The sequence below is a fragment of the Lepus europaeus genome, chromosome 4, assembly GCF_033115175.1.
Source record: "Lepus europaeus isolate LE1 chromosome 4, mLepTim1.pri, whole genome shotgun sequence".
NCBI classification, from domain to species: domain Eukaryota; kingdom Metazoa; phylum Chordata; class Mammalia; order Lagomorpha; family Leporidae; genus Lepus; species Lepus europaeus.
The window spans coordinates 120,248,295-120,272,200 of NC_084830.1; the positions used below are offsets into that span (position 1 = coordinate 120,248,295).

The following is a 23,906-nucleotide window of genomic DNA, read 5'->3' on the forward strand; positions in this document are numbered from 1 at the left end:
TCTATTGAATGTTCATGGCAGCAGTGGGTTGAGCAAGAACTCAGTCCAACATAGTCAAACAAGCAAGTGGCCTAGGGCTGTCATCCAGGCCCTGCCTGGTCCAAATATTATGAGTCATAAACTTTAAATGAGGTAGAAAGGGAAGTGCACCTCAAAGTAAACCTTGCTTCTCAAGTCAAATAGAGTTTTATTTTTCTACTGAAATTAAAGGTATATAGGGGTCAGCACTGTGGCGCAGTAAGTTAAAGCCCTGGCCTGAAGCGCAGGCATCCCATATAGGCGCCGGTTCTAGTCCTGGCTGCTCCACTTCTGATCCAGCTCCCAGCTGTGGCCTGGGAAAGTAGTACAAGATGGCCCAAGTCCTTGGGCCCCTGCACCCACGTGGGAGACCTGGAAGAAGCTCCTGGCTTCCAGCTTCAGATCTGTGCATTTCCGGCCGTTGCGGTCATCTGGGGAGTGAACCAGCGGTTTGAAGACCCCTCTCTCTGTCTCTACCTTTCTCTGTAACTGTCTTTCAAATAAATAAAAAAAGAAAAGAAAAGAAATTAAAGGTATGGATTGTGACACTTGGATATCAAGCATCTATTTCTATGATCCAAATTCTTTTTTCTTTAGCTTGACAGAAAGGGGGACAACAACAACAAAATCTCAATTCTATACAAACTAGATCAGGAAAAAAACATGTAAGATGGATACTAAAATTTTTTCAAGGAAATAAATATCTGTTACCTTTCTAATCATAAAATTAGCATAGGTGTTGTAGGATTCATCATGGGGCAAAGCTGAACATGAGGCTATGACATTTAAAGCCCCTAAAGGAGATAAAGTTATTCATCTCTAGGGCTATCATAACAAAGCACCACAGACTGAGTGGCTGTAACAAGAGAGCTTATTTCCTCACAATTCTGAAGGCTGCAAGTCCAAGATCAAGGTGTGGCAAGGTTGGCTTCTTCTGGGGCTTCTCTCTTTGGCTTGGAGTTGGCTAGCTGCTCACTGTATCCTGGCATGATCTTTCCTCTGTGCATGCAAAATCCCTCTTAACTCTATGTCCTCATCTCACTTTTAAGGACTCCATTCAGATTGGGTTGGGACCTACCTTAAGAGCTGTAATTCAGTTATCTCAGTAAAGGTCCTGTCTACACACAGAATCAAATTCTGAGGTAGTGGGCAGGAGAGTAGAAAACAATTCAATCTAGAACAAAATATTTTCACTTAGAATTGAGCAAAAGTCTACAAATAACATTCATAATACTTCCTTGCTTTAGTGGGTTCTGATGTTTTTAACCTTTTGTTATTGATTGCCTTCTTTTAACACAATTTTCCTCTATATTTATGTTAATTCCCAAATCGAAATAAACACCATTGACATCGAACATTTGATTTAGAAACTGACTTTCTGAGGCACAATTGAGTGTGATAATATTTTCTAGCATTGCTGTGCATCTGAATCAGATGGAGAACTTGTTAAGGACACTCATACAGATCTATAGGCCTCATCCCCAGAGATTCTGATTCTGAATTTGGGATTGAGAAGTAGGTCAAGCATCTCTATGTTTCAAAAAGGGACAGGTAAATCTGATGCACAATGAAGCATGAGTTTTATAGGCTGATTAGGAGATTGCATAATTGGCATTACATTGAATAGTGATGAGTTATATTAGACCTCAAATATATAAGACTTAAGTAATGACCTTTAAAGTATAAAATTGGCTTTCTAATGCATAAGCTTTCTCTTTAAGGGGATAAAATAGGCTATCTAATGCATATCCTTAATATCTGGCAGACTAAATTACTCAAATCTTAGAAAAACTAAACTGAGCAAAATAATCTTAAAATAAGTTCAGACATGAGGGGAGATAGAGCTGGCATACTTCCTCAAAGTTCTAGAAAAATCTGACTTTTTTTCTAAGATTTATTTATTTGAAAGACAGGGTTGCAGAGAGAGATCTTCCATCTGCTGGTTTACTCCCCAAATGGCTGCAACAGCCAGAGCTGGGCCAGGCTGAAACCAAGAGCCAGGAACTGCTTTTGTATCTCCCACATGGGTGCAGGGGCCCAAGAACCTAGGCCATCTTCTGCTGTTTTCCCAGGCACATTAGCAGGGAGCTGGATTGGAAGCAGAGCAGCCAGGACTTGGGACTTGAATTGGCTGGCTCCCATTTGGGCTGAGGGTCATGCAGGTGGCAGCTTAACCCAACACACCACAATGCCTGCCCTGAAAAATCTGACTTCTAACCTCCTGGTTTGATAACAGGATAACATAATAAAGATTTATTAAAATAAGAAGCTATATAATTTCAAATGTAAAAAAGTATACGTTATTTGTTTAAAACATGTCTTCTAGTTAAACACAACTGGGCTCCATTCTGGACTCCATCACTTTAAGCTATTGTCCCCTCTTCATTCTTCAGTTTCCTCCTTGGAAAAGTGAGAATAAAAATAGTATTATCTTTGCAAGCTGATAAAATGGTCAGGCAAATACTAAGTACTTAAGAATATTAACAGTAATAAACTAGCACAGTAAAAAACTAACACAATGTTGCTAACACACACACACACACACACACTACTAAATACTAAAGTACTAAATACTGCTCAGTCATACACTTTAACATGCCAAAGTGTGTGTTAGATGAATTTCACCTGAAGAAAAAAGCACTGGACCAAAATTTCCCCTTGTAGCTTTAGAAAATTTTTTGTGAAGTGATATGAGCAAAGGTTTTTGTTCTGATGATTGTGCTGATAAAAAAGAGAATAACATTTATTTTGTAGAGTTTTATATATACTTTTTTTTTTTTTTTGACAGGCAGAGTTAGACAGTGAGAGAGAGAGAGAGACAGAAAGGTCTTCCTTCCATTGGTTCATCCCCCCAAATGGCCGCTACGGCCGGGGCGCTGTGCCGATCCGAAGCCAGGAGCCAGGTGCTTCTCCTGGTCTCCCATGTGGGTGCAGGGCCCAAGCACTTGGGCCATCCTCCACTGCCTTCCCTGGCCACAGCAGAGAGCTGGCCTGGAAGAGGAGCAACCGGGACAGAATCCGGCTCCCCGATCGGGACTAGAACCCAGGGTAACGGCGCCGCAGGCGGAGGATTAGCCTAGTAAGCCACAGCGCTAGCCTTGTATATACATTTTTAAAACATTATTTACTTGAAAGGCAGTGCAAAGTGGGGTAAAGAGAGATAGAGAGGGAGGGAGCTTCCATCTGCTGGTTCACACTTCAAATGGCTACAACAGCCAGGTCTGGGATAGAACAAAGCCAGAAGGCAGGAACTGCATCATACATACAGAATCACATACTCTACATATAACACTGTCAATAAATTTTTTTTTCCTAATTTACAATTTGGATTTTTCCTAATTTACAATTAAGAAACTTATGGGGGCCAGTGCTGTGGCATAGCAGGTAAAGCCGCTGCCTGCATTGCCTGCATCCCATATGGGTACAGGTTTATGTCCCGGCTGCTACACTTCCAATCCAGCTCTCTGCTATGGCCTGGGAAAGCAGTAGAAGATGCTCCAAGTCCTTGGTCCCTGCACCCTCGTGGGAGACTCGGAAGATGCTCCAGACTCCTTGCTTCGGATCAGCTCCAGCCATTGCAGCCAATTTGGGGCGTGAACTAGTGGATGGAGGAGCTCTCTCTCTCTCTCTCTCTCTCTCTCTAACTCTTTCAAATAAATAAATAAATCTTTAAAACAACAAGTGCCTTATGTTCTCATAGCACCTTGTATCCCTTTCATAGAGACTTAAAACTATAAATTATTTGAATAATTACTTTTACTATCTTTTTCATTCCTTCTAATGAAATTTCAAGGAGAGAAAGACATTCTGCGTTCACATCCCCAGCGTGTCACACAGCCCGGGCACTAATTAATCCTAATTTTAACAGCGTGGCTTAATAGATCGTGAACGTTTAATTAAGCCCTTGTCTATTCTGGATCTCTGCTTCTTTCTTCCTCCTCTTCAATTTTAAGATTCAGAACGAAACACACGTCCCCAAAGCAAAGGCAAAAATGACGCACCCAAATTTAACCCCTGCCACCCCGAGTCAACAGGGAGAGAGCGATAATGCAGTATCTCGCGAGACAGGTGGAGCGAGAACGCCGGAGATCAAAGGGTGGTTAGTGCGCATGTGTCGGCCACCCGGAAGCTACCGCAGGGGCTGCCGGGAGAGGGCGGAAGTAAACATTACGCGTTTGGCTTCGTTTTTGATCGGATGGTTTTCGAGTGATCTTGTGGCCGCCGGAGTGGGTAAGAAAACATTCTGAGAATTTGCGGAGAGTGGCGGGGGAGCTGGGGAACCTCAGAATATAGATAGATCCTCACTGGGTGGTGAACTGCAGTTTGAGGAACAAGGACCAGAAACCGAAGAGGAAGCCGCTGTCTGGGACGCAGGCTTGCTACTCGTTCGCTTCCAAACCAAACCTGCGTCTTCCGGGAAAGAATCTGTCAAATTGTAGTGTGCCTTTTGGTCGCGGTGGTTCAGAGATTCTGAGCGGCTCCGTACCCGGGTTGGCAGACTTCGTTTCCTTTCCAGAAGAATTTTCTTTGAGCTGCCGTTTTCTCATAGGGATAATCCTGTTTCACTAAAGTGTCACGAATGTTAAATGGTATTGTCCGTGTAGCTCACTGAGTGTCTTTGAAAAACTACCAAGTGGGAGCGATCATCGTTTTTACCAGAGGAAAGTAGGTCCCTCCACGGCGAGGGACTCTAATGAATACAACTTGGTGGCTACAGTACTTTATTCGGTTTTAGTTTTTTTTAGTGCAGGCCCAGAAACCAATATCCTACGGAGTACAGTGCAGTTACTTAAAGAATTAGCTTTGGAGTCAGGCTTGGCTTTGACGGTTTTGTCTCTTAACTAGCATGCCTCCTTGTCTAAAGATTTAACCGGGGTCGGCGCCGTGGCTCACTTGTCTACTCCTCCGTCAGTGGCACTGGCATCCCATATTGGCACCAGTCTGTGCCCCGATTGCCCCTCTTCCAGGCCAGCTCTCTGCTGTGGCCCGGGAGTGCAGTGGAGGATGGCCCAAGTGCTTGGGCCCTGCACCCGCATGGGAGACTAGGAAGAAGCACTTGGCTCCTGGCTTCAGATCAGCGCAGCGCCAGCCATAGTGGCCATTTGGGGGAGTGAACCAAAGGAAGGAAGACCTTTCTCTCTGTCTCTCTCTCTCTCACTGTCCGTAACTCTACCAGTCAAATAAATTTAAAAAAATCTTAACCACCTCTTAAAGGGGTGGTTACAAAGATTAAATAAGATCTTGCATGGTAGGTTCAAGCAATGTTAAAGTGAAGATAATTCAGTCTACCCTTGTCATCTTTGACCTCACAGTATACTTAGAACATCATCATATTACAGAACAGTTGTAGAGGTTTTCTGTAGATCGACACAGAAGAGAACACACAGAAGCAGCAGCATCACTTTCTGGCTATGAAGGGACAGCTTGTCTACCGGAAGCATGGTGTGCCAGAGGAACCAGGAGGAGGTCTGTGCATTTGGTACAGAAGGAAAGGGGGAGTAGTTATGGCCAGGCTGGAAGGTAGGCGGGTGCCAGATCGTGGTGGAGCATGTAAATGAGTTGAAAAGATGGAGGCTTTTAGAGTAAGAATAAAAGACCCACCGGAGCTGCACTGTCCATTATGCTAATTACTAGCCACTTGTGGCTGGACACTGGGTCAGCTAAGAGTAATATTCATGTTAGCTTTTTAATTTTTTGTTTATTTTTATTTATTTGACAGGTAGAGTATAGACAGTGAGAGAGAGGCAGAGAGAAAGGTCTTACTTCCATTGGTTCACTCCCCAGATGGCTGCCACGGCTGGCGCTACGCAGATCCGAAGCCAGGAGCCAGGTGCTTCCTCCTGGTCTCCCATGTGGGTGCAGGGCCCAAGCACTTGGACCATCCTCCACTGCCCTCCTGGGCCACAGCAGAGAGCTGGATGGGAAGAGAAGCAACTGGGACTAGAACCCGGCATTCATATGGGATGCTGGCACCACAGGCGGAGGATTAACCAAGTGAGCCATGGTGCCGGCCCCTTCATGTTAGCTTTTTTTTTTTTTATATTTAATTTCGCTTAGGAACATAGTTGTCTTTGGTGTTTTTTTTTTGTTTGTTTGTTTGTTTTGTTTTTTGTTTTTTGACAGGCAGAGTGGATAGTGAGAGAGAGAGACAAAGGTCTTCCTTTTTGCCGTTGGTTCACCCTCCAATGGCCGCTGTGGCTGGCGCATCTCGCTGATCCGAAGCCAGGAGCCAGGTGCTTCTCCTGGTCTCCCATGCGGGTGCAGGGCCCAAGGACTTGGGCCATCCTCCACTGCCTTCCCGGGCCATAGCAGAGAGCTGGCCTGGAAGAGGGGCAACCGGGATAGAATCTGGCGCCCCAACCAGGACTAGAACCCGGTGTGCCGGCGCCACAAGGCGGAGGATTAGCCTGTTAAGCCACGGCGCCGGCCTCATTTTAGCTTTTAACAACTGATTGACTTCTTTATGTAGGTTAGTATTTGAAATTGGATATATTGAGTTAAATACAATCTTGTAAAAGTAATTTTGCCTGTTTCCTTTTTTGAAAAAAATATGGCTACTGAACACAAAGTTAAATGTATGACTGGCGTTACATGACTCGCATGGTGCTGCAATGGAGGGCTTTAACTTTGGCCAGTGTGACATGACATGATTAAATTTGTGGTTTTGAACAGTTAATGGTGTGTGGTGTAGAGACTATATTAGAGGGAATCCCAGGAGACCAGTAGGTAGGAAAAAGAATTAATTTTCTTCTAGGTGGTAGCAAAAGAATGGAAAGATGGAAAGAAGTAAATGAATTTCTCTGATATTCAAAAGGTGAAAATAACAGTCCTTAGTGATGAAATAGATATGGCGATAATCTGGAACACTTATGTAAAGAAGTGGATGGTGTTTTTCGTTGAGACAGAGCAGTAAAAGGAACCTAGATTTCAGTGGGATGATCGTGAATTTGAATTAACATGTGTTCAGTTTAGGTGTCTAAGTAGAGGCTGCTAAGTAGAGAGATCAAGTAAGTAAGTGGGTGTATGTACCTGTAGCTCAAATGCAAAGTGCGATAGAGAAACAAATTAGAGAACTTAACAGTGGTATATTGTGGCTATTGAAGCCTTAGAAATGGATGAGCTTGTCCACTTCTGGAGTTCAGAGTACTGAAAGAGCTTTGAGAAGTCGAACATTAAATAATTGCAGAAGTAGGGCCGGCGCTGTGGCATAGTGGGTTGAGCCGTCTTCTGCAGCACCAGCATCTCATATGGGTGTTGGTTTGAGACCTAGCTGCTCCACTTCTGATCCAGCTCTCTGCTATGGCCTGGGAAAGCTGTGGAAGATGGCCCAAATCCTTGGGCCCTTGCACCCACGTGGGAGACCTAGAAGCTCCTGGCTCCTGGCTTCGGATCGGTGCAGCTCCGGCCATTGCAGCCGTCTAGGGGAGTGAACCAGCAGATGGAAGATCTCTCTTTCTCTGCCTCTGCCTCTCAATAAATAAAAATTTTAAAAAATAATAAAAATTTAGAAAAAGAAAAGTAATGGCAGAAATGGATGAACCTGCAAAAACAGACAGGAGGAGCAGCAAGAGGTACAGGAAAAGCCAACAAAATGTAGAGCTTTGCAAACCAAGGGATAAGAATATATCAAAAGGGGAAGGAAGAGAACTGAAAAATGTACAATTGATTTAGCACATTGATATCGAAAACTTAGTGGTAACTATTTGAAGTGGCCAAATGTGGAAGCTAAATCCTGTGACTGAGAAGGGAAGCAGAAGATGAGGGAAAAAAGACAATGAATATAAGTACTTCAGAAGGTTCATGGAAGAAAGCTTAGTGCAAAAAAGCTTTGAAACCCATGCATACAAAGGATCTTCAAAAAATTTGAAAAATACATATTATGAAAAATCTTTGCATAGATTTCAAAAATTTCTTGTACCAAAATAAAATTGTTTTAATTCCATTTTCCACAAACATTTAAAATACTTACTCTCATGCAGATAATTTTTTAACATATTTTATTTATTTATTTGAGAGACAGAGTTACAGACAATGAGAGGGAAAGACAAAGAGAGGTCTCCCATTTGCTGGTTCACTCCCCAAATGGCCGCAACGCCCAGGGCTGGGCCAGACCACAGCAAGGAGCCAGGAGCTTCTTCGGGTCTCCCACATGGGTACAGGGGCCAAGCAGTGGGGCCATCTTCCACTGCTTTCCCAGGCCATAGCAGAGCTCTGGATCAGAAGAGGAACAGCCGGGACTAGAACCAGTGCTCGTATGGGATGCTGGCGCTTCAGGCAGAGGATTAACCTACTGTGCCACAGTGTCAGCCCCAAGGCATTCAGTCTTTTTTTTTTTTTTTTAACAGGTAGAGTGGACAGTGAGAGAGAGAGAGAGAGACAGAGAGAAAGGTCTTCCTTTTTGCCTTTGGTTCACCCTTCAATGGCCGCTGCGGCCAGCACGCTGCAGCCGGCGCACTGCGCTGATCCGAAGCCAGGAGCCAGGTGTTTCTCCTGGTCTCCTATGCGGGTGCAGGGCCCAAGCACTTGAGCCATCCCCCTCTGCACTCCTGGGCCATAGCAGAGAGCTGGCCTGGAAGAGGGGCAACCGGGACAGAATCCGGCGCCCCAACCGGGACTAGAACCCAGTGTGCCGGCGCCGCAAGGCAGAGGATTAGCCTATTGAGCCGTGGCACCGGCTGGCATTCAGTCTTAAAGGAAGAGAGAGAACTTATTTGCTCTCATTAAGGGTACTGTGGTGGACAAGTTTGAAACATACAAAGAAAGAAGAAGCCAGGAATATAAGAGAAAAAGTCCTGTGAAAGTTTAAATACATGTGTGTCTGTCTTTCTCCACTTGTAAATTAGAGTTGAGGGAGAAACTGTGCTAACCATCCCTAGAGATCTCTGCAAGGGGAAGGAGACCCTTCCTTACAGGCACTGTGGGAGAACATAGGAGACATATGTAGACGACAGTTCTGTTTCAGGGTGTACTTCTGGTAGTTTTCTGGGATGAACTCATGAAGTCCTGCCCTGTGTACTACAAATGACTTCTTTCTTCCCTTCTTTAGCGGAGTCCACATCACCATGTCAGCAGCAGCTGTGGACGCAGTTAATGCTGCACCCCTATCGGGGTCCAAAGAAATGAGTTTGGAGGAACCAAAGAAGATGACTAGAGAGGACTGGAGGAAGAAGAAGGAGCTAGAAGAACAGCGAAAACTGGGTAATGCTCCTGCTGAAGTTGATGAAGAAGGGAAGTAAGTACTTTTTTTGCATACTCTTTTCATTCAGAATTCAAATTCACATCCACTGACTTTATCAGTTGCTCAACCTTTGCCTTGACAGGAAGTTATCTTTATGATTTGCATTTTTTTTATTTTATCAAGCTATATGCATAAGATTATCTGTTAACTTCTTGGTCTGATAGAAGATTTAGCTCATTAACATCCATTCCTGTCTTCCTTTCTTTCTCCCCTCTCCAGTCATATCACTGTCTTAGCTTCTTGATTGGAAATTTTTTCTCTATAATATAAAGTACTTTATTTTGGTTGTAATTTATTAGATTATAGAGATAACAACTATATTCTCTCCCCTCTTCTACAATATTTCTGTTTTTAGATTCTGTATTGGTTACCTTTTTAATTAAATCAATAATTTCAAACTTTATTCTTAAAAAACTTTTTAAAATTTTACTTCAGAGACATCAACCCTCATATTCCTCAGTATATCTCATCAGTACCGTGGTATATTGATCCATCGAAAAGACCTACTTTAAAGCATCAGAGACCACAGCCAGAGAAGCAGAAGCAATTCAGTTCATCTGGAGAATGGTACAAGAGGGGTGTGAAAGAGGTACACAGACAGTCTGTATATATCCTGTGGACATGGAGCTCTTATTACAAGAACTTAATATAAGAACGTTAATGATACAGTATAAAGTAGAAACAAATTATATAATCCTTTATATGATATTCAGAGTTGCAATACATACTTCTTTAGCTTCTATTTTTTAAATATAAATGTTATATGGTATTGAAATTCATAGTATATATCACTTTATATGTTACTTCTTTACTAATATAAATTTTATATTGCTGAAGTCCTTGAACATTCTGGTTTTCAAATGTGTAGAGTCTGCAACTTGTTTTCTTCTTAATAAACAAATCTTTTCACTAAATAAAGTAATAATGACAACCAAAGTTATTTCTAAAGGATTCAGATAACTAAAATGTTTTCTTTGTCTTTATATTACTTACAGAATTCCATAACTACGAAGTACCGCAAAGGAGCCTGTGAAAATTGTGGGGCCATGACACACAAAAAGAAAGACTGCTTTGAGGTGAGTTCACTTTTGAGAATTTTGGAAACTGGTCAGAGTGTCTTTTCTTGCCTGAGAGTTTACCTCTGTTTTCCTAAAGTTACCTATATTTAGATACAAGGTAATTAAAAATTAATTTGAATGAGATTAGCAGCAACATCAAAATATTCTGCAGGAAGACTGATCGTTGCATAGACCGTACCATTCCATGGAGCCATCACACTCTGCAACGGTTTTAGGTGATTTTCCTCTGGGCTACTGGTACTTAGGAAACGTTTAAATGTTTTGTATCCCAGAGACCCAGACGAGTTGGAGCCAAATTTACAGGTACTAATATCGCTCCAGATGAACATATCCAGCCTCAACTGATGTTTGACTACGATGGGAAGAGGGACCGATGGAATGGCTACAATCCAGAAGAACACATGAAAATTGTAGAAGAGTATGCCAAAGTTGATCTGGTGAGCAAAATTCTCTGCTTTTCTACTGTCCTGAAAGAATACATCTTACTGTATCTCTAATTTAGCAACTCCAGTTTTCAGTTCTTAATTATAAAACTGATACCATTTTCATAATAGTAGTAGAAGACCCAGATGAGTAGTGAAAATAAACAGTGTGATGGCACTGTTTGTCAGCAATGTCTTTTTTTTTTTTTTTTTTTTTAAAGATTTATTTATTTGAAAGAGTTACAGAGAGAGGTAGAGACAGAGAGAAAGGTCTTCCATCTGCCGGCTCACTCCCCAGATGACTGCAATGGCCAGATCTGCGCTGATGCAAAGCAAGGAGCCAGGAGCTTCCTCCAGGTCTCCCATGTGGGTGCAGGGGCCCATGTGGGTGCCGGCGCTTCAGGCCAGGGCATTAACTCGCTGCACCACAATGCTGGCCCCTGTCAGCAATGTCTTACATGATTCTTTTATTGTCCTTTACTTCTGATTTCCAAAAGAGACTGAAAACATGAAAAGACATCATCTCCAAAGCTTTTGACTTTTTGATATTCTAAACTCTTGGCTCCCAGGTGGTAGCTTGTTTGTGGTGCATTTTTATAATTGTCTTGCATAGTATTTGGAGGTGGTGGAAGGAGAAGAGATAACTTGATTCGGGAAACTGAATTTTATTTTAATTCGGTCTTGGGTTTTTTTCTGTTTGGTTTCACTTCACCTTCATTCTATCAAAACCATAGTCAACAATACCTTCCTTTTAAAATTACAGGTGACATTTAAAGATCCTGAGATTTCATAGAAAAGTCTGATTTAATCTTTTCTTAACAGTGAAATATTTGGTAACCTTGGGCCTGCCTGGCAAGAGTCAGTCATTTGCAATCGACCTGGCACTGCCTTTTTTCGTCAGGGCTTGTTTCCTGCAGTTTGCCACTTGTGCCATCTGTCTCCATCAACATTAATGCCTGGTTCGAGCAGGAGTTTGTAACTCCTGTTTCTTAGGGAGTCATAGCTCAAGAGCTGCCAGAAGCCTCAGACAGATAGCCTGCCTTGTTCCATGATTTTTTTTTTCTGGAAACAATAATGGTAATAATTTTAAATATAGAAAAATTAAATGAACATTTGAACTTTCTAAGTAACATTTCAATGTTTCTCTTTTCTTTTTAGGCAAAACGAACATTGAAAGCCCAAAAACTCCAGGAAGAACTGGCCTCAGGAAAATTAGTAGAACAAGCTGTAAGTAATAATAAAATATATTCAGACTCTTTCAAAAGAAATGAAAATTAAAACAAAAATTCATTTTATAGGTCTCTCCAGTTAGAAGAGATTTGAGTCAAAAATACTAATGAATGAGTAAAACTGATATTTTTTATACTGTTCTTGGGAATGGAAATTTATACAATTGTTTTGGAAAGAATATTGCCATAAAATATTCATAGACCTTTCATCATTAGTAAATCATCCATCCTAAGGAATTTTTCTAGAATCCAAAAAATTGTTATTGCCAAAGATGTTTATTATAACATTTTTCACAACAGTAAGAAATTGAAATAGCTTAAATGTCCCAGGAACAGACAATTGGTTAAGTAATTATTGTGTATCACATGATAGAATGTTGCATAGCTTTTATTTATATAATTTTTTATTTATTTTATATGAAAGAGAAATCTCTCATCTGTTGGTTTATTCCCTAAATGCCTTCAACAACTGGGGCTGAGCCAGAGGCTAGAAATTCAATCTGGGCCCCTCTGTGGGTGGCAAAGCACTCAAGTATTCAAGCTATTGCCTGCTGCCTCTCAGGGTATGCATTAACAGAAACTAGAGTCTGGAGCAGAGCCAGAATTCTAACCCAGGCACTCTGTTATGGGTGCATCCAGCCCAAACAGTGTCTTAACCACTATACCAAATGCACAGCCCTGTATAGCTTTTAAAATGGCATGTTAACACTTTGTTAACAATACTCAGTAACACTTATATTTTAATGATATATGAAAAAAATAGAATATCATACAGAAAAAATACTAGAATGTAATTAGTGGATTCTTTTACCCTAAAAATTTTTACCCTAAAAATTCTCTATAAGGTATATTGTAACCAATTTTTTTTTCTTTTTCTTTTTTATTCATCTCAACTAGTAAATATATCCTGTAAGAGTTATAAAAGTTTTATTTGAAAGGCAGTTATAAAGAGAGAGGGAGAGAGATCTTTACCCACTGGTTCACTCCCCAAGTTGCCACATGATTGGGGCTGGGTGAGGGCCATGCCAAGAGCCAAGAACTCCATCCAGTTCTGGATGGCAGGGGCCCAAGCACTCAGATGATCTTCCACTGCTTTCCCAAGCACATTAGCAGGTAGCTGCATCAGAAATGGAGCAGCAGGAACTTGAACCAGCACTTCAGTATGGGATGCCAGCATCACAGACAGTGGTGACTTAACCCGCTCTGCCACAAAGCCAGCACCTTGATTTTAAATTTCTAAAAAGATCACATAGCATGTATGAGTTAGGAACCATGTGGAACTCAGAAAGTAATTATCGAGGAAATAGTTTCTGAGGCATAGTAGGCCTCCAGATAGGTGGGTAAAATCCAGCTTTGTCCTGGCTAGCTATGTGATTAATCTGCCTCTCTGAGCTTCAGTTGAATAGAGAGGACAATACCCCCTCCTTCCACCCTAGTGCTTAGCAGGTATGTTACTGAGTAAATACTTCATAATTGGTAGCTGCTGTTGTCATTATTACCCATGCTAAGAAATAGGTACGAGCCTGTTTCTCTTGCTCTAACAAATATATTCTCTGTTGTCATAAACATAATGTGATTTGTTTCCTGGTAAGGATACTTAAATGTATGTAAAGACTAATGATTTTTGCCCTCTTAGATGCTGTGATATCAAGATAAATTGCATATAGTAAAGAAGTCTCAACTAAGACTTGGCTGTCTCCGTAGCAATATAAATGTCCTTTGCTGAACCAACAACTAGTGGGAACTCTGAAAAAATTATTTTTAAAACATTTGTATTTCTGATTTTAAAGTAACATATATTATGAAAAAAGAAATTAAGAAATTAAAAAGAAAATAAATGCCCCCTGTGCTACCTATTAACATTTGGAAGTAGGTCTTTCCAGGGTTCCCACTTCTCTGACATATCCATATAATCCATAAAATATGGAAATATCCATATAATATGTGTGATTATACTACAAATTTTTTAAGATGGATTCATTTTTACATATTCTTTTAATTTAATAATATATAGCATAATGAAGACTTCTTTCTTAAGTGATTAAATGTAAATATTGAACACCATTTGTTTTTACATAAATCCACATGGCTCAAAATCAAAACAATTTAAAAAGAGAATGCAGTAAAAATCTCTCACCCCAGAGCCAGTGCTGTGGCACAGCAGGTTAAAGCCCCAGCTTGCAACTCTGAAATCCCATATGGGCACTGGTTCGAGTCCTAGCTGCTCCATTTCTGATACAGCTCCCTGTTAATGCACCTATGAAAAAAGCTGAGGATGGCCCAAGTCCTTGGGCCTCTGCACCCAAGCGGGAGACCCAGAAAAAGCTCCTGGCTCCTGGCTTCAAATTGGATCAACTCCAGCTATTGCAGCCATTTGGGGAGTGAACCAGCAGATGGAAGATCTGTGTGTGTGTGTGTCTGTCTGTCTGTCTGTGTCTGTGTCTCTGTCTACATCTCTTTGTAACTCTTTCAAATAAATAAAAATAAATCTTAAAAAAAAAACCACCTCTTACCCCTGCATCCATCTACCCTATTTCTAAACCCTATTGCCCATGATCATTTTATTTTTTTAATTAAAAAATTACACATTTCAGAGGCAGAGAAAGAGAGCTTCCATCCCCTGGCTGTGGCAAGGAACTCAATCTTGCTTTCCCTCTGGATAGCAGAGAACCCAGTCCCTCAAGCCATCACTGCTGCTTGTCAGTGTCTGTGTTAGTAGGAAGCGAGACTCAGGAGCAGCAGCTGGGTAACAGTCCAAGCACACCAGTTTTGCCTATGAACATCTTAACCATTGTTTTCCCACACAGAAACAAACAAGCAAAAAAAAAAAAAAAAAAAAAACTTGCCCAATTTTCACATACACATGAAAAGTTAGCAAATTAGTGTTACGGCATAGCAGGTAATGCCTCCAGCTGTGATGCTGGTATCCTATATGAGTGCCAGTTTGAGTCCCAGCTGCTGCACTTCTGATCCATCTACCTGCTAACAGCCTGGGAAAAACAGCAGATGTTCCAAGTATTTGGGTGCCTGCTACCCACAGAGGAGAACTGGAAGAAGCTCTTGGCTTTTGGCTTCAGCCTTGCACAGTGCTGGCCATTGCAGCCAGCTGGGGAGTGAACCAGTGAATGGAAGTTCTCTGTCTTGGTCTGTCTATCTGTCTGTCTGTCTCTCTCTCTCTTTAAAACTCTTTCAAATAAATAATTTTTTTTAAAAAAAGTTAGCAAATTATACATATTTTCCTACACCTTGGATAGAGTCTCTGTTAATGGTTTGAAGTTCAGTGCTCCAATGAGTGTAGTAAATGATATAAACAATCAACTAATTTTCCTTTTTCCTATTTTTTTGATACTAACTGCCAATTGCAAGTCACATTTATACATACACCTTTAAACAATTGACATATTACTTCCTTAGGATAAATTCCTGGAAGTGTAATTATTGATGCAGTAAGTCTGTTTTTAAAATTTTGATGATATATCACTTTACTATTATTCAGAGAGGCTGCACAAAGTTATCTTTGGAGGCTTTTTAAAGGGACATAATGGTGTACTGACCACTTTGCTGCAGGCATTTTGTGGAGTTAGAGTATCCTGACCAATTGCTGGTGAAGAAAAGAATGTCTTTGTGACAAGGATTTTGTACTCCTTAAATCACAATATTACAAAGGCTGTTTTGGGTCTGAGAATTCTTACTTCATGATCCTGGTAACATTTTCTTTTTGGACTTGATAGAACACTGATGAGGTTTGATAACAAGATAGGTCTGATAGCAAACATATAAGGAAATTAATATGTATTGGGGACCTTGATCATCTTAATCTTCCTCTGTGATTATAATGGTATATCAATGGTAATTCTCCAGAGAATGTCTGGCTTTGTAGATTCCTTAAAAGTTATTCACAGTGACATACATGTCTTCAGAATATCTGTACTCCTTGCAAGTGAGAAATAAGGCCATTTGTCTAGCTAAAAGTTAGTTATGTTAAATGTGTATTAACAGCATTAAAGAATCAGAGGATTAAATGGAATACAATTAGAAATTCTTTTCCTTTTTTCATGATGCAGAATTCTCCAAAACACCAGTGGGGAGAAGAAGAACCAAATTCTCAGACGGTAATGAATATTTGCTGTATCTAGTTATACATTTCTTTTTCAGTTTTCAGTGGTTAATATTAGTAATAATAATAGCTTTAAAAGAAGACAAGTGTGAATAGGAACCTAGATACTGCTTTTTTTTTTTTTTTACTTTTATTTCTTTCCTCTCACTCTTTCAGGAAAAAGATCATAATAGTGAAGATGAAGATGAAGATAAATATGCAGATGACATTGACATGCCTGGGCAGAATTTTGACTCTAAAAGACGAATTACTGTTCGGAATCTCAGAATTCGAGAAGATATTGCAAAAGTAAGTCTTAACGTGAACAATATGTGTCTTCCCTAAATTTTATCTACTCACGTAGTATCTGGGCAGTATGTGGATAATATCAGTAATTTCAAGAAAAAGGTATCATTCTGTATTTTCTCTTCACCTGGACCCTAGAAATGCACACACACATGTGATTGATTATGATTAACTCCTACCTGCTGAAATATTTTTTTACTGTAAATATTAATTCAGTCTTTAACCGTTTTTCTTCTAGTATTTGAGAAATTTAGATCCAAATTCTGCCTACTATGATCCAAAAACTAGAGCAATGAGAGAGAATCCTTATGCCAATGCAGGAAAGAATCCAGATGAGTAAGTACCAAGTTAAATTTACAAATTTCAGGATAAGAGAAAGTTAATTTTTTTGATTCGACCATAGATGGTGTTCATTTTAATTCAGATTCAGTTTTATGAATTAGTCTGCCCTAGAAGAAACAAATTTCTGGAACAACTATTTATTTTTTTATTTTGCAGAGTGAGCTATGCAGGCGATAACTTCGTTAGATACACAGGAGATACCATTTCAATGGCTCAGACACAGTGTAAGTGTTTGCTGTACTTGAAAGCATTTAATATCAGCTCATGTGAAATCAAGAATTGTGTTTTAAAGCTTGTTTTCAAGAAGCATGCAGTAAATGTAGCTGGTTTCTCATTAAGATGTTTTGAATTACTCCAGTGTTTGCTTGGGAGGCATATGACAAAGGATCCGAAGTGCATCTGCAGGCAGATCCCACAAAACTAGAACTGTTGTATAAGTCCTTCAAAGTCAAAAAAGAAGACTTCAAAGAGCAGCAGAAAGAAAGCATCCTGGAAAAGGTAATTTTGTTCAAAATATGAAAGAAGAATTTGCCTTAAAGAGAAGTTACTAGTTAATAGACACTTGTTTTACACTTGGAATACAAAGAAGAGTTCTTCCCACCCATCGACTTAATTAGTGTACACTTTTTGTGTTAATGAGTTTTTGCAGCAAAACATGCCATGTCAAAACTTAGTAGCTTCTTAGCATTCTGTGTCTCAGCTGCATCCACTTGTCAGGGTCTGCCCAGCTGAGGCCGGATGCTCTAATATAGCCTCACTTGTCATCTTAACAGTTAGCAGGCTGATTGTCCAAGGGAGCCTCATATGGGACAAATGGCATTCTTGGGGTTTCAGAGAATAACAAAAAATAAGCCACGTTACACATGTGCCTTTGCTTGCACCCCATTTGCCAACTTCCCATTGGGCAAAACAAGTAACAGAGTCAAACCCAGATTCAAGGGATGGAGAAACAGACTCCTTATGATGGGAAGACCAGCAAAGTCATGTGGTAGAAGGCAGGTATGCAAGGAAAAGGGGAATTGATGACCATTTTGTAATCTACCATTCTCAACAGATAAATAACGACTGAGACATCTTTTATTGGCCTGTGGAAACTTGGTAGCAACCTTTTCTTTTTTTTTTTTTTTTATAATTAGTAGCAATTTTTAATATTTTTCATGGTTCTTTTTTTATTTACTATATTTTTTTAATTAAACTTTTATTTAATGAATATAAGTTTCCAAAGTACAGCTTATGGGTTACAATGGCTTCCCCCTCCCAAAACTTCCCTCCCACCCACAACCCTCCCCCCTCCCGCTCCCTCTCCCCTTCCAATCACATCATGATTCATTTTCAATTCTCTTTATATACAGAAGATCAGTTTAGTATATATTAGGCAACAATTTCAACAGTTTGCCCCCACATAGCAATACAAAGTGAAAAAAAATACTGTTGGAGTACTAGTTATAGCATTAAATAAGAGTGTACAGCACATTAAAGACAGAGATCCTACATAATATTTTTTTTTTAAAAATTAATTAATTTTCTATGCCATTTCCAATTTAACACCAAGGTTTTTTTTTTTTTTTTTTTTTCATTTCCAATTATCTTTATATACAGAAGATCGATTCAGTATATAATTAGTAAAGATCTCATCAGTTTGTACCCACGCAGAAACACAAAGTGTAAAAATACTGTTTCACTAGTCCAAGTGATCAATTTCAGTTCACATTCTATGGCTCTGATAGGTCTAAGAATCAAAGGGATCACACAAACAAGACAAGTGTCTGCTAATACTAACTGATAGAATCAAAAAGGGAGAGAAAGATCCAACATGGGAAGTGGGATACACAGCAGACTCATAGAATGGCAGACGTCCTAAACAACACTCTGGCCTCAGAATCAGCCCTTAAGGCATTCGGATCTGGCTGAAGAGCCCATGAGACTATTGTAGGCATGGAAAGCCAAGATACCATGGAAAAGAAAAAAAGAAAACCTAAATGAAAGATCTCTGTGAGTGAGATCCCAGTGGAAAGAACGGGGCCATCAAAGAAGGAGGTACCTTTCTCTGAAGGGAGGAGAGAACTTCCACTTTGACTATGACCCTATCAGAATAAGATCAAAGTCAGCGAACTCTAAAGGCTTCCATAGCCCTGGCAACTCATGACTAGAGCCTAGGGAGATTACTGACACCATGAACAGGAGTGTCAAATTGTTAAGTCAGCAACAGAAGTCACTGTGTACTTACATCCCATGTGGGATCTGTCCTTAATGTGTTGTTTAATGTGCAGTGATGCTATAACTAGTACTGAAACAGTATTTTTACACTTTGTGTTTCTGCGTGGGTAGCAACCTTTTCACTATTTCCTATAACTAAGCCCAGTAAAGAATGTCCCATTAATCTTTCTGAATGAAAATAAATCCTACCATAGAGATTTGAATGCAAATCTTCATTGTAAATTGTATTTAATAATGTCCAATGTCTTTTAGTATGGTGGCCAAGAACACCTGGATGCTCCCCCAGCTGAATTGCTTTTAGCCCAAACTGAAGACTACGTGGAGTACTCAAGACATGGAACAGTCATCAAAGGACAGGAGCGGGCAGTTGCCTGCTCCAAGTATGAGGAGGATGTGAAGATCAATAATCACACAGTATGTGTTGAATGGGAATCATTTTGTGTCCTTGTTAGTTTTTTCTGGATTACATTTTCTGTTATTATTGGGACTTGAACCAATGTTCATTATGGGATGCCAGTGTCAAAGGTGGCACCTTAACCTGCTGTGCTACAGCAGCAGTACTGAATTGAATAACATTTTAACTGTCATGCCAACTTCTCACACTTCAGGTTGACCACTGTTCATCAGCTGTGGAATCCATAAAATTTTTCTTTCAAGCTGTCTTTGAAAGGGTTGTATTATTTTAAGCTCCCTATCAACAGTATTTGAAAGTCCCTGATGGCAGTGTCTTCTTAAGTAACCTCTCTGTCTCTGCAGCATATCTGGGGATCTTACTGGAAAGAAGGCCGATGGGGATACAAGTGCTGCCACTCTTTTTTCAAGTATTCCTATTGTACTGGAGAAGCTGGGAAGGAGACTGCCGTAAGTAATCATTGTCTAGTCCTTAAAGGTGTAAAGCAGCCAAAGTTCTTAAATCACGCTCTGTGTAAAACAAATCTCCCAGGTTTCAGAGTTTTGCTTTTTATTAGATGGTTGGTAACTATGATACTCAATACACTTTACATGTTTTCACACAGAATTCCGAGGAATGTATTATAAATGATACAGGTGGAGAAGAGTCTGCAAAAAAGCCACAAACTCTCATGGAAGTAAGTCTATTCTCATTTGTCCTAAATGTTTAAGTCTTGGAGAGAGAAGTTTGAAATATGCTTTAGGGCTTTGTTGGCATATTAACAACACTATATTTCAATCCCCCTCTCAGATGCATCAGGAGAAAATGAAAGAAGAGAAAAAGAAGAAAAAGAAAAAGAAGAAGAAGCATCGCAAGAGCAGTTCAGATAGTGATGATGAAGAAAAGAAACATGAGAAATTGAAAAAGGTACTTTGTAAAGTCTATGTAGCAAAAGTAACAACAGGATTCTTTGTAGGGACCTTAGGGAATGATCTGGTCCTGTCTGAGGGCTTTTTTTAAATATGAGGAGATGAGCCTAGAGTCTGAGTTATTTTCCCACGTCACATTAGTAGAGATTTTGTGGGTATAAGTATGCCATCTCCTTGTACTAGTGGTTATATTAGAGTTTCAGACATGTTGCGTGGAGTGAAGCTTTCTAGCTTATAGCTCCATAATTTTCAGTTTCAATAAGCCCTTGGCAGAGTTTGAATTGTACCCTCCACCAAAGGTATCAGTTTTGAACTTATGTCATTGACATTACCCTCATTCAATTTTTTTATTAAATAAAATTTTTGTAACACTCAAAATGTAGAATGCTTTTTGTTCTATGAAAATAGATGAACCAAATAGTGTTTAGTCTTAGCTTGACAGTGGAAGGACTGACTCCTGAGCTTTTTCAGGCAAAGTAGTTTTTGATAAAAGCACTTCACATTCCACAGAGTCTTCAGGTACTCTTCTGCTTCTGAACAAAAGAAATATGATGTGGAGCCGTGATACTAAAGTTTTTCCTCTCACTGCAGGCACTCAATGCAGAGGAAGCCCGCCTCCTTCAGGTCAAGGAGATCATGCAGATCGATGAGAGGAAGCGGCCTTACAATAGCATCTATGAGACTCGAGAACCCACTGAAGAGGAAATGGAGGCCTACAGAATGAAACGTCAGAGGCCGGATGACCCCATGGCCTCTTTCCTTGGACAGCAGTAACTCGTCAGAGAAGGGTATCAACACAGACAAAACAAATAGGTTCTTTTCCATTCTTGCTGGTAACTGCATAGAAAAATCCTATCTCCTCTTGTTGCCTGACTTTGATAAAGCTTTGAGATATCTCAAAGTAAATTACTTCTTTTCCACACTGAAGAAATGAAGAAAAAGAAGGGGTACATTAAGTATAGATTAACATTTTAATTTCCCAATTTTATATCAGTGATACAAAAGAAACCTTGGTTCACTACCTGTCAACAGTGTCTCCTTGTCAACATTTGAGCCTAAAATTTCCTCAATTTATGTGGTACTTTATCAAATGCACTACTACACATTTTGAAGGTAGATTAGTTTCTCTTTCTGTAAGCCATGGCTACATTCTTTTAAACTATTAGTACCTATAATTGTGGTTATTAAATGATCATTTGTTTCTGCCTTCTAAGGTTTTCCTTGTCTGAAGCTAAAAACGTTATTCAACACTGGTCTTCAAGAACTGAAAGCAAATCCAGAGAAAATATAAATAACCTTATCGCCTATGTCAATCTGTGAATTTGGTTATTACATTTTGATTTTTAATGCATTTCCTTGTATATCCAGAACTAAATTTGTGGTGGTTTTAATGGAAAAACAGTGCTTTTTCCTCATCCTTCAGTCAGTATTAACCAGTCAGTACTAGTTGTTTTATCATTCTGGACATGAGATTTTAGATACAGAAATCCTTCCTTTCTTTATTTTTAAGACATTTATTTATTTGAAAGGCAGAGTCACAGAGAGAGAGAGAGAGAGAGAATATCTTCCATCGCTTGTTTACTTCCCAAATGGCCACATCAGCAGGAGCTGAGCTGATCTGAAGCCAGGAGCTTCTTCCTGCCTCCCATGTGGGTCCAGGGGCCCAAGCACTTGGGCCACCTTTCATTGCTTTCCCATGTGGGTTAGCAGGGATCTGAATCAGAAGTGGAGCAGCTGGGACACAAACTGAGAAATCCATTCTTAATCATACTTGTGTAGGACATGGTTTGGGATACAGATTGTTGTTTTGTGATTGCCTTTCTGTAACAATCATGAATATTAGATTTTAAAAGATTGTAGACCACCTGATGTCTAATAATATATATGCCTTATACCTAATACCTAATAGGTACACTACCTAATCTTCCCAGCCAGCAGGTATCACTTTGTAAAATTTGTAGAGAGCAAAACCTGAAGTTGGAGGTTTCTCCAAAGAATTACAAGGATGGCTTCCAGGGTTATTAGTAACTACCATGATCCTGAAGCAGCTTCTGTGAACATTGTGAAGATAATAGTGATAAAGTGGGGTCAGTGAAAACAGCCTGTTAAAAAAAACCCTCACATGAGTACCTTAATTTTAATCGTTTTCTAAGTTACCAAAAATCAGTTGTAGGATACTGCATTGTCAGCATCTCAGAAATAGTGGTGGTAGGAGAGTAAGGGAGTCAAATTATCAAGCACTATGGATAAACGTGCTGTCTGTATTAAGAGTGGTATGAAATTAAAATAGCAATGCAAATTTCATTTAAGAATGTCAAAAATTTGTTTTCCTATTGCTACTTTAACACAGGATGGTTCAAATAAAGTCTGACATTGGTATCTACTAAAGATATATAATTAAGGATATTTAACTGTGAGTGGCTCGTAGCATTATTTCAAATATTTGATAGGAGGTGGGTTAACCAGCGAGGGCCGAAGGTAGCTTCTGTGAGTTTTTATTAGGAAAATCACAGCCTCTTTAAACTCACTTGACATGTTGTCTACCCTTTGGGCCTCTGTTCCTCTGGTGAGGCCTAATTTACTCTCATTGTAGGGAGAATTCTATAATATCCAAAATCACTTCTTACTTCAGTTTCATTTTGGAAAACAGGTAATGCCTAGAACATTACTCAGATATGAGCTTTGATTTTCTTATCCCAAAATAGCTGCCTTTGGATGCTAGAACTGTTATAATTTTCATATGTTATCTCAGTCCCCAAAAGAACTTTATGGAATAAGTAATGGGTGATACATAAGAAAATATCCATGTGTTACAATACACACACAAACTTAATGACCCTAAGTAGCTTGCCCTGTTCATAAGTTAGGTGTCTCTGCTTATAAAACCTACCTCTTTGTATTTTAAGGTCCTGGTTTCTGGACCAGGAAGGCTAGTTTGTTGCAGTTTCTTCCAGCAGAAACCTGAAACAGGCTTTCAGTGTTTACTGGGTTCTTCCTCAATACCTAAAAATAAGGCACGAGTCACACACTCCTTGCCTTCTCTCCAGACGCTCCCCCTCACATGTACCAGCTTTGTGGAATTCCTCAAAGCAGACTAAAGCAGGTGTTTGGCACAGCAGTTAAGGTACTGCTTGGGATGCTCACCTCCCGTACTGGAGTGCCTGGGTTCATGTCCTGGCTTGCTTCTGATTCCAGCTCCCTGCTAATGTGCATTCTGGAAATCAACAGATCAAAGCTGGTACTTGAGTCCCTGCCACCCACATGAAGATCCAGACTGAGTTTCAGGCTCCGGGCCCAGCCCTGGCTATTGCAGACATCTGGGGAGTGAGCTAGCAGATGGAAGATCTGGCCCTGGCCCTGCTGTCTGTGCCTTTCAAATAAAATGAAAACAAATACATAAAAGCTTAAAGAAGACTATCCCAGCTTCTTCCTGTCTCAGAGCTATTGCTGGCAGTGAGCTAGCAGATGGGAGAAATCTCAATCTCTCAAATATTTGAAAAAAAATCTGACTGTTCAACAATGAATAAACATTAATTTTTTAAAAAGATTTATTTATTTATTTATTTGAAAGAGTTACACAGAGAGAAGGAGATGCAGAGAGAGAGAGAGGTCTTATCTGCTGGTTCACTCCCCAGTTGG

General features: G+C 39.9%; 1 protein-coding gene across 1 annotated transcript; it reads left to right on the plus strand.

The window, feature by feature from the left end:
* The first annotated feature begins 4,156 nt into the window (after window positions 1-4,156).
* SLU7 (SLU7 homolog, splicing factor) lies at window positions 4,157-22,673 on the plus strand. The gene is made up of 16 exons (XM_062188726.1): window positions 4,157-4,248; window positions 9,065-9,250; window positions 9,692-9,845; window positions 10,252-10,332; window positions 10,608-10,772; window positions 11,916-11,984; window positions 16,051-16,098; window positions 16,260-16,391; window positions 16,627-16,724; window positions 16,887-16,954; window positions 17,089-17,228; window positions 19,200-19,361; window positions 19,704-19,808; window positions 19,964-20,035; window positions 20,149-20,265; window positions 20,859-22,673. The coding sequence occupies exons 2-16, from the start codon at window positions 9,081-9,083 to the stop codon at window positions 21,039-21,041; spliced, it is 1,764 nt and encodes a 587-aa protein (XP_062044710.1). The 5' UTR covers window positions 4,157-4,248; window positions 9,065-9,080; the 3' UTR covers window positions 21,042-22,673.
* Window positions 22,674-23,906: the final 1,233 nt, after the last annotated feature.